The following is a 13,522-nucleotide window of genomic DNA, read 5'->3' as shown; positions in this document are numbered from 1 at the left end:
AGCATGTATATGAGGGAAATGCACACAAAAGGCACACAAAATTTCATTTCGACTTTTTGTTTTTAGTTGCAAATTGATGGAGAACCCAAATATAAGATTGGAAAAATGAAAACTCAGATGAAACGAAAATGAACAGGTTTGCCCATTCCATCATGCAGCCTGATTTGAAAACAAACAACTGGCAGATGCTGGAGAATTATGAGAAGGAAATGCCCAGAATAAGCTGAAAGAGCAAGGGCCAGCATGTTATTTGCAATGACTTGCTATAAATTGCCTGTTTGTTCCAAGGCAAGTATGTGTGGAATTTCACAGATAATTCTCCCTGGTTCTCACTGTCATGAGAACTCCAGTTTCCTATTCAGGGGCAGGGGAGCCCCCCTGTAGTGATTACAGAAAAATGTCTCTAGGAGGACTTGCTTCCCAGTAAAAGCTAAGCATCACTTTCAGCATCACTGAAAATCCTGTGCATCCCAGGAGAAGCCATGGTCTACATGGAAGCCTTGGAACAATTAGCACAATCTGCTTCACAATCCATTTCACTACTGTTGGGTTGAGTTTGCCAGACTTAACAACTCTGTCCTTCCCTCTGGATCCTTTAGTCCAGTGTTTCTCAACCTTGGCAACTTTAAGAAGTGTGGACTTCAACTCCCAGAATTCCCCAGCCAGCGTGGTTGGCTGGGGAATTCTGGGAGTTGAAGTCCATTCATCTTAAAGTTGCCAAGGTTGAGAAACACTGCTTTAGTCTTTCCAACCATTCCAGAAGATGCCGGGAAGCTCTTGCTTCCCTGCCCTCTTCTCTTCCTTATTTTCTGGAGTGGTGACAATTCATGGTGTGTGAGTACAGACAAAGGGGGAAGGCTTGATTACCCCATATCACTTTCCATCCCTTTTTCACAACCCCCAACTGCTTCAGGCAAGTGAAAACTACAGAGGAGTTCCTGCAGAGGGGCTGTTTTCATATTGCCTCTCTAGGACATCATCTCAGTTTCTAGCACAAGAATGAACTAATACCCTGGTAAGCCATTCACACAACATGAGAGGGAAGCAAAGTAATTTAGCCCCCATCCCACAAAGGACTGGGACAGTTGGGGCTAAGTTTAACTTCCTCTGAATTAATGGACTTCTTCATACAACTTAGTTTGTATTATACGCTTACCTCTCCTATGAGAGACTTTATACAATTTAGTTTGTATTATACACTTCCTATGAGAGCCTTTTGGGATGGGAGGTAGAAGTGCATGCTGAGGAAACTCCCAAAGTCCCTGGTACTCAGGACTGATTAAAATCCACCCTGAATCCAGATTTGCTATCTAGGAGTAGGAGATTGCATATGTTTTGAAGTGTTGTTATTAAAATAAATATTTGGAAAGCATATTAATAGCAATACATAACTTTTTCATTGCCAAATGACAGATGTAGCACAGTCTTAAATATGTCTGCTCTATCCCACCAAAAGGCAATTCCTAGGTATAGGAGGTATAGGACTACAACCTGTATGGAACTGCTGAGGCAGAGGTTGAGAGAAATGCTTTTAATATTAACTTTTTTGTACTTGATATATCTGAGGCAATCTCTGTTATCCCCACTGGTTTATTGCAGTTCTCAAACATTCCAAGAAATGCAAATTGTTCTGAGTCTAAGCTTTTCTTCAAAAGTATGGAATTATAATAGAATCGTAATTAAATTGCCACCTTAACTTTTTCCATGTATGTTGTTAGCTAATTAATGCACACTGACAGAACTGACAGTTGTGCAAAAGTATCTGATAAAGGCAATACGTGAGGACTGAGTCAGGCTTGTGAAATAGATGCATTTTCTACTTAAGGTAATTACTAATAAATGGGTACTTAGATGAATATTAAAAAATGAGCACATTGCTGCAATGGCAAAAAATCATAAAACAATCGTTGAAATGTAAGTGCTAGTGATGGAGGGGAAGAAACTCAGGACAGGAAGGAGAGCTAGGCTGAGCCTTAGGTCAAGTGGAAGTGCAGCAACGTTTGCTGAATGAGGTCCAGGTATGTCTGTATCACAGATACTCCATTCCTTATAATATGAGTAGGCATAGAGCCACATTTACACCATGATCGCTGTTGCACTTTGGCCGTATCCTGTCACACTATCAGCAACTTAGGTGAGATAACCACAAGGCCCCTCACCTCCTGGTATTATTGTTCCTCTCTATTTCATTCCATTTATTTCTTCCTCTGGGCTCAGTCTGCACCACTGCCCAGTGGAGTTCTTCTTTTCCACCCTGTTTACATGTGAGAGGAATACAGATGAAGAAGCCACAACAGACCACATCCTGCTTTTATCGTGAGCTAGACCACCATGTGTCTTCCTTAATTCCCAGAGTGAAACAGAGGTCCAAATACCAGGCTGATAAGGGTTATGTCCTAAGCATGGTTTGAGTCCAAAGGAAGTTAGCAGTCTGAATGGTGTTTGTTACCCCAGAATTGTTATTCCTGAGGTTACCCTCTATATCCAAGGTGCAGTGAAAGAACTAATAATAGAAGAGCTTTCTCCAGGTCTTGTTTTATGACCCACTCTCAAGCCGCATCACAGTGTCTTAAAGTCTGGGGTAAAATTTCAACTAATATTTTATCTTGTGTTCTTTTCTCCCTTGTCTGTTGTAATTTTGTTCTTTCTCTGTGTCCTCTCTCTCCCACACACTCTCCCTGATGGATTTTGTTTCATCCTTGGTTGACCTTCTGCTCCTCTACTCCTATCCACCCTACCTCCATCTCACCTTGTCAGAATACAACGCCAAACTCCGGGACCTCCGGAAGAGCATGAAAAGCCCCCATCCTCCTCTTCACCGACAGCGATCCTTCTCTTTTTCTGGTTTGTTCTGTTGCTGCTTTTCCGTCTTTCTCCCTTGACTTTCCTGCTGTAGATCCTCCTAGCATGGCTTCAGGCTCCCTTGCTGTGGCATGAACCCTAAATTGGAGAGGTGCAGCTTTTTTCTATACAGTGGGGGTGGAAGGAAATGGCTAATTTAGAGTCCTTTCCAACATGGCACCATTTATTTATTTACTAGCTAACTTTCATTGTAGAAAGTAAGGTCTGAGAAGTTAATGTTCTTTTTCAGTGTAAGGGATGACTTCACACCACAAACAAGCATTTTTTCTCCCCTGCAGCTACATTTGGAATTTGGAAAGCATGTAATAGCTGCATTCACAAAATGGCAGACTTGCCTATTCACAAACAATCTCCCATAGCATGTTTAAAACACCATGAACTAGAAGGCAAACTTCCTCAGAAGATGCAGTTTACTATTCCGTTGTATCTGTGTGGGACCAAAGGCACTCCTGCTCCCTGCAGTTGGCCAGATTCCTTCACCATCCTCATCCTCATCCTCATCCAAAGAGTCTTTTTTAAAAAAATGAAGGGAAGCCTGGTGAACATCCAGGGTGGGGATTTACAGAAAGACCAGTTCCTGCAGGCATTACATTTTTTTATCTTTGCTTTAGGCAATGATAGGTCCCTACTCAGGTGCAAATATGCAATGCTCTGGAGACCACCCTGAATAAAAGATGTCCATGTTTATCTGTCTCAAATCAATGTGCTGACCAGGACTGGACTCTAAAAACAGCCTTACCAACACCAACATTTTTCTTTCTATCATTGGTTGTGTTTTCTTCTCTTCCTCCTCCCTTCCCTTCTTCTATTACAGCGTGTCTAGTGAGCTCCTTGAGAGACCCATTTGCTCTTTGTGATGCTCATCTGTGGTGTGTAGCTAGAAATCACTTGCACAAGGACTGGCTGGGGAGAGCTTGTCTTCCTCAGGGTGACCACACTCACCACTGCTTTGTGATTGGCACTGGGTCAATATTTCCATAAATGTTGAAGGGAGGAGTGTGCATGGAACTGGTGAATGGGAGGAGTTTGCATGGGATTGTTGTGGAAAGAGGCAAAGGTTCAGGAATGGCATATTCACTTTCCACACAGCTTGGCCAGATGCCAGAGTTATTCAAGGGCCTGTGTGTGTTCTATAGCACTGCTGTGGCGTTTTACTTCAGATCTTTCCATGGAGCCTGGCAGCACTGAATGGAATCAGGATAGAGGCTTCCAGTTCTGCATGGCAAACAGAGGGAGTGTGAGCATGTGGGTGTGTAAATTCTAGAAGATCTGATTCACCAGGGCCACTCTGGAGACAGGAAGCTGTCAATGGATGTCGAAAGTGCAGTTGCTTCATAGTGTCCTATTACATACTTGGAATTTATGGAACAGCAAGCCTGAAGTTCTCCAGAGAAGAATGACCTTTCACTGGAACTTCCTTTTCAGCAGCAGGGAGTCCTGAATACTCTGTTGTTATGTTTCAACTTTTTTTTACCAATGCAACCCCCATGGTATATAGATGTTTGCAGTTAGCTTTGCATCATTGTTAGGACCGCTTTTAAACAGTTAGGACTGTGTTGATTTGTGTCAATCTCTGTATTTCAGTAAGAAGGAATGCCATTCTAACAGAAAATACTACTGTTTAATCTGTTTTATTTGTGCCACTTACAGGATACTTGGGCCTTCTGAATCCACCCAGCTCTGTCCCTACAGGTTTGGAATTTGAACACCTGCAAAATTTCACAGTGCTTTAGTTGGTTTGGAAGATGGCTTTTTGCTTCTTCACTCTGCTTCCTGAGGGCCTGGGCACAGTGATCTCATTTAGACTTTGCTTGTCTGACAGACAGCTCCAGAATTAGTGCAAAAGCACGGCTGTTTGCTTGATAGCCTGTCACTTTGGCTTCTGGCCTCACTGTGGAATGAAAATGTATACATGCAAGCATCACCCCCCTGCCCCGCAAATTCTAAAGGAGTGGAAAGAGAACTGGAATGGGCACCAGTGCATGCATGATTGACTTCACACTTTTAGGCCTCATGCACATAAGCTTTATAGAATATTGTTAGAATGATGGAAACCACTCACACATAGGAAAAAGCCTCAGCACTACTGTAATGCATACACCCTGTGATTCCCAAAGATTTCTCTAAATGGTGTTATCTCTTCTCCTGAGAGGCACTAGTATTCCTGGGGAGTGGGAGGGGCTAATATTTGGCTGCTTTTGTGCTAGCCATGTTTCTCCCAGCATGGGTCCAGTCCTAATCTCTTAACTGCTCAAATTACTGGTAAAGGCAGATCAAGCTATGTGTTCTGTACTGTAAGGGTTCCCTCATACGAACTGTAAAATATTCTTTTCCTCGAAAGCAAAGGCACTTTTGGAGTGCTAGTGTTTCTACTGACCAAGTCTTCAAATTTAATGATTGAAAGGAAAGAGTGCTCAGGGGCTGTTTTTCTTGTTTAAACAACAGACAACATGGGAATGGGTTTGATTTCTTCCCTTGCGAGTCAACAGTGCTAGCAAAGATGTGATAGCTAACCTTCCCTTTCTTGCCAACAGATGAACAGTGAGATGTCTTATACAATCAGTACTGGACTGCCTGCCACCTCCTCAGTTTCATGCAAAAAGAACCCACCCCCCCTTTGTAAACATGTATTAAAACAGTTATGACACTGCTGGCATCACTGTGCATTGTGGAGGGAAGCCACCAACACACTCTTTCTGCTGTGAAGAATTTTGCAGTTACCCATTTCTGACTCAGCTATCACACCAGGGTCCAACAAGCTGAGAAGCAGGGTGAACCAGGCAACCCCACCAATGGGTACACAGGTTGTTCAGGACTAGAAATTACTGCAAAAGTCAGTTGTTTCTCCTGCAAAGCTCACTGCTTGCAAACTAAAGTTAGCTATTTTCAAGAAACCACGTGAGTGCTTATGGAGGAAGCCAGGACCTGTTACAGCAGTAAGTGTCCAGTAACAATGTTCGGAGTGACAATCTGCAATTCAAGCAGATCTGAACCAACATCTGGCAATTCCCTATTGGTTCTCAATGGTCATGGGAACTTCACAGTAATCTGAGAGCCTAGTGCCGTTTTATATCTCTTTGGACCTTCTTCTTCATACTCCCAAGATAAATTATTATTTATTTATTTTCTATCCCACCTTTATTATTTTTATAAATAACTCAAGGAGGTGAACATACCTAGTACTCCTAGTACTCCTATCTGCTCCTATTTTCCCCACAAAACAACCCTGTGAGGTGAGTTGGGCTGAGAGAGAGGGACTGGCCCAAGGTCACCCAGCCGGCTTTCAGGCCTAAGGCGGGACTAGAACTCTCGGTCTCCTGGTTTCTAAGCCAATGAATTGTTGCTTTAGTGAAACATGTGGATCCACCCATTATGATTTAATATTAGGAGTGAACCAAGCCATTATGGCTTGTTAAAAAGCAATCATAGTTTAAAAACCTGCTATTGTCATGTGAGTCATAGCACAGAGATAACCCATCAGATACTGTTTCCTGTAAAATCTGGTGAAGCTATTAGCGTCAGTCTAAAAACAAGAAACACTGTCAATACGTGTTAATATTAAAAACAACATTAGCACTTCCCTTCAGTTTATACTATCTTTCAAATTTGATCCGGTGAGGGAGAACTAATCAGGAGACCTTCCCTTTGATGTCACCATTATTCTGGAATTCCATCTAGCTTTTTAAATTCTCATTTTAGATACTGTGGAAACTTTTCTTCCTGTGAGGCTTATTGTGATTGGTTTTACTATTTCCCATATGCTAATTGACACTATTTGTTTTTAATGCGTTTTTACTGCTGTTTTGTTTTGCAAAACCACCTTGAGAGATTTTTAAAGGCAGGATACAAGTGGTGGTGGCACTGCAGGTTAAACTGCTGAGCTTGCTGATCGGAAGGTTGGCAGTTCGAATCCGCGTGACGGGGTGAGCTCCCGTTGCTAGTCCCAGCTCCTGCCAACCTAGCAGTTCGAAAACATGCAAATGTGAGTAGATTAATAGGCACCGCTTCGGCAGGCAGGTAATGGCATTCCGTGTAGTCATGCTGGCCACATGACCATGGAAGTGTCTATGGACAAATGCTGGCTCTTCGGCTTTGAAACAGAGATGAGCACCGCCCCCTAGAGTCGGACACGACTGGACTTAATGTCAAGGGAAACCTTTACCTTTACTCTTATACAAGTGGTGAACTACATAGATGTTATTTTATTTAATTTATTTATCCATCCATCCATCCATCCAATTTGTCCCTGCCCATCTCCCCCCTTCGGGGGACTCTGGGTGGTTTACAGTAATCAATTAAAGCAACAATCATACAATGAATAAAATATACAATATAAAAGTATAGTAATAAATAATATAAATAGTAAAAATTAAAAATGTCCAAGTGGCACTTTATACTTATAGAATGAATTTCCTTCAAAGAATGTATCTCCCCTCCCTCCATTCTCTGAGATGAATTAGCGTGAGTGACTGACACAAGGTCATCCAATGAGTTTTAGGGCTGAATGATATTTGAACCTGTATCTTGTTTTTGGCTGCTTCCAGATGTGGTACTTACTGTGAAATTGCCATGAGGTGGAGGAAAGTGAGTTATATGAGATCAACATCCATTTATAATCCTCACATTTTCCCTGTTTTGTTTTTGTCTTTTTTTAACTTCAAGGTCTAGCTTTTTTTGAGAAGGACAGAAGGCTAATGTGCTCGCTAGAGGATAGATGTCCAAAGTCCCATTTATTTCTCATGTTAAAAATATTTTAAAAAACCAAAAACAGCTCTGTATCTCATGATACCACTTAAATAAGTGTTACACATTTTACAACTTTAACAATTAAGTGGTTTTCCCATTCCTTACCATTTCAGTGATTGCACCAGATCTCATATCTTCTTTTTATTTATTTATGCACCTTACCAACCCTTGTTTCCTTGCTTTTGTTTTCTGTAATGTCCAGTGTTTTGTTTGGATTGTGCCTTAATAAATCAAGGTTCGGCCATTATATGAAATAGAGAAAAAAGTATATTACAGAAGGAATGTCCCATATGTGCACAAGTGTGGGCTTGTGAATTAGACTTCTATTCTCTTCTTTAACACACCCCCCCAAAAAAAACCTGCAGCTTATTTTTGAGAATGAAGTAGGTGGGGTTGGTGTCTCTTCCAGAATGAATGAAAGAAGTTTTGATAGAAAATAGAATTCAAATTTTTTTTGAGATCTGTGCAGAATCAAGAAATATAAAATAGGATTATAGTTGTTAGCCAGGACAGCAAAATAGAAGTTATTTCATTGCCCCTCTGAATACCAGTTAGTTATTTTCATGTCTAGCTATGTTAGTTTCTCTGGAGTATCTGTCTAGTGGTTGCTGGATGTAACATACTAGATTAGATTTTATTTATTTTATTTTATTTATATAGCTGCCCATCTCAAACCAGTGACTCTGGGTGACTAGATGGACATGTGGTCTCATCTACTAAAGCTGCTGTTGTGTTCTTAGAAAGCCTTTTACATCATCAGGTTAGGCTTTCTTTGTAGTTAAATAGGAATAACATAAAATATAGGTATGGTTTTATCACACTTGAATAGAATGATATGGAAACTTTTTGTTTTTTTGCTTTTGCCACTTCTTACTGTATTTATCCTGTCTCTGGAATCATTGTTATGCAAAGTCTTTTAAGAAATGGGACACAGAGAGAGGAAGAAACTGAAAGGTTTGGCAATCCACACCTGCAACCTCTATTTCATATTCTATATCCCTAGTTTTATAAAATGATAATGCAGAGAGTGCATAAATTAATATGTACATCATGCCCCAACATGACTGGTTGGCCATGATAGGTAGGGTTCTCCATGAGTCCTTTGTGGTACAGCTTGAAATTGCTTTCATTATCCAAACTTTAATGAGGACAGACAAGTTTTCTTGGGGTGTGCTTTGTTCTACTGCCCGAGGGCCCCATTGTTTCCCTACCACTGAAAAGCTTGGTTAAAGGTCACAATACTTTATGGCCTTACCCTAAGGACATGCAACACTAAGCTTATAATTTTGCTAGCAAATACAATGTAGAAGGGAGAGAATGCCATAAATATAATTTACTAAATGGGCCCATCTTTTTCAGCTTGTCTTCAATCATTCTGGCAAGCCTGGTTGCTGTAAGGCAAGGCATCGTCATTCTTGGCTCTGAAACACTGGTTCTGTTCTTCCTTGTCCTTCCCCCACCCCCACTGCCTACACACATTAAAGGAAAGAGGAAACAAAGCACATAAGGGCAGGGGGAAAAATGAAGTTGGAGAAAGAGGAGAGGATTGGAGTTTGGTGCAAGAGATATTTGAAATATGCCTGCAGCAGCAAGACCAGAAGCCCAGCAATGATCATTTTTTTTGAGGTGGGAGAGAAGTGGAATGCATTGCTTCACAGAACCTTGGCATCATTTCAGGGTTTTTCTTCACACATGAGCAGTTTCATTCTGATTTTTGCTCTTGTTATATTGGGCATTATCTCTTGCTTAGGCCTTGCTGCTTCCAAATAAATTTCTCTCCAGTGAAACTGTAGTCCCTTGCTTTCTTTTATTCCTTCTCTACGTGGTATCATAATCTCCATTCTCTTCCTCAAGGACATGCTTGTGCCTTCTCTCAGAGACGCTTGGACCTGACCACTAGTTTCTTGCATTGATTCAGTGCTCATTTGATTCAGGATAAACCAGGGTGGGGAGTTGGTGTGTGTGCATGGGCTTGTATTAATTAACCAAGGAAATCAGCTTCCATCTATGCAACTCTTTTATAGTTTATATAGGAATTGTAACTCAAAGAGGCATTATTTAAATAGATTAGATAACATTCATCTGCAAAAATGTAATTCAAAGAAAATGGTACAATTCAGAGATAGGTGAAAACAGTTCTAAATCCAGTCTTTACTGGATCTCTTGCAGCTGTATAATTATATTCTGGAGTGTTGCTCCAGCAATAAGGCTTGAGTAAAGGAGGAAAAACTGTGTGTATTTTGCATTTATTAGTTCACTGAATTGTGATTATGTTTAAACTTGGCCATTTAAGGCTTTAAAGGAAAATGGCTCTGAAGGATGTTTAAAAGATTTGAAGCCTGGCAGGTGCAGAAAATGATCTGTCTTCTTTTTAAGAAAAAACTCTGCTGTTGCCTTACTTAATGACTGTTACATGTGGTGCTGTTTGAACTCTCTTTGTCTCTAAATGGATAGATTTTCCCCCTTTGTTCTGGCTGATATATTTTGGCTATTTGAATCTCTTCTTCTGCTTAATTCTCTATTGGGATTGCCTAAAATCTGGCTTCTCCACTTGTCCCTGCTCCTCTCTCCATCTTAAGAAGGGGGTATGGCTGGTATGAATTAATGAGAGATCCATATCTGCCAAGGGCTCAAATGCAGATTGAAAGTCCCATGAATTTGTTTGATGAACATTTTAAGGATCTCTCCCAATGCATTACCATCTTGGCTGCCTTAATAAGAGCAAAACAAATACAAACCTAAACATATTTGAGAGATAGGTTGCACGAGGAGGACATCCACTACTGTTTTTATAAACAAGAAGAAATAGGTAAGGGTTGAGGTCCAGGTGCCTGGCATTTTCCTTGGTGGGGGCTGAACAGGCTTGAATGTAGTTTCTCTAAAGTGTATGCCTGCAAATTTAAGAAAGGAGGTGAGAAGAATCTACCCCTGTAAAAAATTTTTGTAAAAAGTTCCAGATATTGCAACAAACACAACTTGGCTTCATAACTGACCCTTTGGTTCTCCATCAAATGTGTTCCTTCACTGCATGGTTTATTGTGCAGCAATAGGACATATTTGAATGGTTGCATGTGTTGCTTCTGCAACCATCTTTCTACGGTAACAAAATCCAATACACCAACTGACTTTCAGGACCTCATTGCTATGCATCGGACATTCCTTTTGTTGTCAGAAGAAACAGAACTTACTGGTGAACATTTTGAAGAACTGGTATTGTATTAGCAGTAAAGAATTTCCTTGAGCCCAATGTGGAGTGGACTCATCTCAAACAGATGAATTTGGGCTTGATTAAGCAAATGCTAGTCTGTTCTCTAGGTTTTTATTGCACCTGGGGTGTTGCTGTGAACATAGATCAGTTAGAGGCTTCCCAACTTCTTAAAAAGCTCTTGCCTTTCTCCCCAACTTAGCAAACAACTGTGAGAAGAAGCTGTTCTTTTAACTCTATTTAGATATTTAAATGCTGCAAAAACAGTACCCTGGGGTTTCCCTGATATTTTCAATACTTAATGAACTGCTCTTCTCAGGAGTGTTTATTGGGTGATTATAATTCTGAATAAAAGCAAGTCCGCTTACTCTGGGGAGGGTATTCCATAGTGTACCACTCAGAGGCCACATGTCTTTAGTGTGAAAGAGTTTATGTACCCCAATCTAAAAGATCTTTTAAAACTGTATGAACTAAATCAGTGGCATTTTGATTGTTACAATAACCTGCTGTTGAAGAGTAATTTGCATACTGTTTACTAATAAGTTATTAGATCTCACTGCCTCTTTCTTTCCCATGCTAAGATGCAGCCTAAGAGCTGAATGCCAACCTTCAGAGATCTTCCATACTGTATGTATTAAAACTCATCCCATACTTAGTATCCTTCTTCCTCACGTCATTGAATTTTCAGGGGTGCAGCAACAACAAGAGAAGTCACCGGAGGAAGTTGAAGCTTTTGTCCGGAGACGTACCACCAGTGAAGGTCAATATGAGAACAGTCCCCAGGAACCCAGTTCACCACGAAGCCCGACTGTTCGATCACCAATTCACTGTGTCTCACCAGAGGTGGTCAGCACCATCTCTGCCAATCCTGGAGGAAGACCCAAGGAGGTACTTTTTAAAAGATGATTTCCTTTTTAACTCTTTGCACAGCAATAAAGATACTTGGTGGAAGATAGAGAAGTCCCAGGTATTAAAGGGAAATTTTGTTTAGCATTGGAATGGAGTAAGCAAACAAGACAGGCATAGAAGGCTCTCCTCAAATATTAGTTGGGTAGAGATAGAAATGAAAAAGAAATTGAATTTGAATTTAAATATAAACCTACCCACAGTCTAGTATATTCTTGTGCATTGAAATCCTCATTTTTTCAGAATATTATGAAGCAGCTTGCCACTCAAACAAAAAAAAGTAAGAGTTGTATTTTAGATAAAGGAATGCACAAAAGTATTGGGAATAATGGGCACAAAACCCGCATTATATTAGGGAATCCAGCTTGGAAAGGCAACAAAATACCATACACACAAAAATGTATACTTTAGAAGAAATACAGATGAGAATGTGTGTAAATTTTCATACACTTGCTTTGAAATCTGTAAAACTGAGAGACTGCATAAAATTGACTTGGCCATCCCCATGGCCGGTTCTTCCTTAAGCTTGGGATTTTAATGTACTGGTTTGGGGCAGTGAAATTTCCATGCTTATTCTTCCTCCCAGCAAAATAAATAGTGGAATACCTGCTGAAACTTGCCTTCTTTGCCTCCCCCCCACCCCACCTTGCTACTAGTTGAAGAAAAGGTAGTAGCAGAAAGATCTTTGACATGAGGAGTGAGAAGGAGGTGAAAATATGACAGAGGAAAGGACTGGAGCAAAGGAGAGGGGAAGACATGTAGGGGAAAAAAGAAAATTCCTGCTGTCTAATTTGCTAAGAGTTGGCATGAATGAATAGGAGGGTAGATTATTCAATTCTGGTAACTAATTATACTTTCATCCTCTCTTTCACAGCCCCATCTCCATAGTTACAAAGAGGCTTTTGAGGAGATACAGGGGACCTCTCCAAGCAGCCCACCTTCCAGTGGTGGTGAGACTTCTCCCCCAACCCCTGCCTTCCCTGTCTCACCACAAACCCCTTACAGCAACGTGTGTAAGTTTTGTGGCTTGGGCAAAGGGGTGGGAGAGGGAGGTTGGCACATGGTTTTGGTAAAGCCATACTTAAAGGCAAACCGTTCTCAGCTTCCTGACACCCACCACCATTTTAATTGCACTCTTATTTTCTCCCTTCTATCCATCGGCCCATCTCAGCTATTTCCCCACCACCTTTCATCTCTGCTTGGTGCACTCTTCTTATGCAATCACCATGAAATATGCATCCTTCCATCATAATAATCACAACGGCAAAGTTTTGCAAGTACTGTATAAATCCAGCCGGTAGCTCCCAGATGGTGATAAAGGCATATTCCTTTCTGAATAACAACAATAACAATAATATAGCCCCATTCTGCCCTCTGTCCTCTTCTTCTTGTTGCCCATAGTACATAAAGGTACATGATCATTCACCAAGAATATAGAGTTAAAGTAGGGCAGAACTACACAACTTATAATCATGTAAGTGACTCATCTGCTGGGGGCCTGCTCTGTTTTGCTGCATCTTTAAGCTTCTTGCTGGTTAAAATACAACATATATGGTGGGCTTTACTTGATTTTGCATATCATTAATGAGGCAGGATTACTATTACCACTAGTAATGGAAGCAATATATTACATATCTTCTAAATCTTGGGGGAGAGCAGGGGATAATTATTCTTTTAAACAAAATGCAAATGATGTAATAATTTAAATTAATCCCCTTTTGATAGTTAATTTAGTTATGTAGGTCAAAATTTTGCTCCCACTAACTTTGGCAAATATGTAATTATCGGAATCAACAAGATGAT

The 13,522-nt window shown here is 40.6% G+C and overlaps 1 protein-coding gene across 16 annotated transcripts in view; it reads left to right on the top strand.

Moving 5' to 3' along the window:
- TNS1 (tensin 1) overlaps positions 1–13,522 on the top strand; it is a 249,366-nt gene that overhangs the window by 186,298 nt on the left and 49,546 nt on the right. For 9 of the 16 annotated variants that reach the window (XM_063288856.1, XM_063288846.1, XM_063288853.1 and 6 more), the window contains 4 exons: positions 2,758–2,844; positions 4,513–4,554; positions 11,502–11,701; positions 12,594–12,732. In XM_063288856.1, coding sequence (XP_063144926.1) covers positions 2,758–2,844; positions 4,513–4,554; positions 11,502–11,701; positions 12,594–12,732 — 468 coding nt within the window. The remainder of the gene's footprint in view (positions 1–2,757; positions 2,845–4,512; positions 4,555–11,501; positions 11,702–12,593; positions 12,733–13,522) is intronic. The other 7 variants (XM_063288857.1, XM_063288855.1, XM_063288854.1 and 4 more) reach the window with 4 other exon arrangements.

The sequence above is a fragment of the Candoia aspera genome, chromosome 1 (assembly GCF_035149785.1).
Source record: "Candoia aspera isolate rCanAsp1 chromosome 1, rCanAsp1.hap2, whole genome shotgun sequence".
In the NCBI taxonomy this organism is placed as follows: Eukaryota; Metazoa; Chordata; class Lepidosauria; order Squamata; family Boidae; genus Candoia; species Candoia aspera.
Note: the sequence above shows the minus strand (reverse complement) of the source record. Positions and strands in the feature narration are given on the sequence as shown.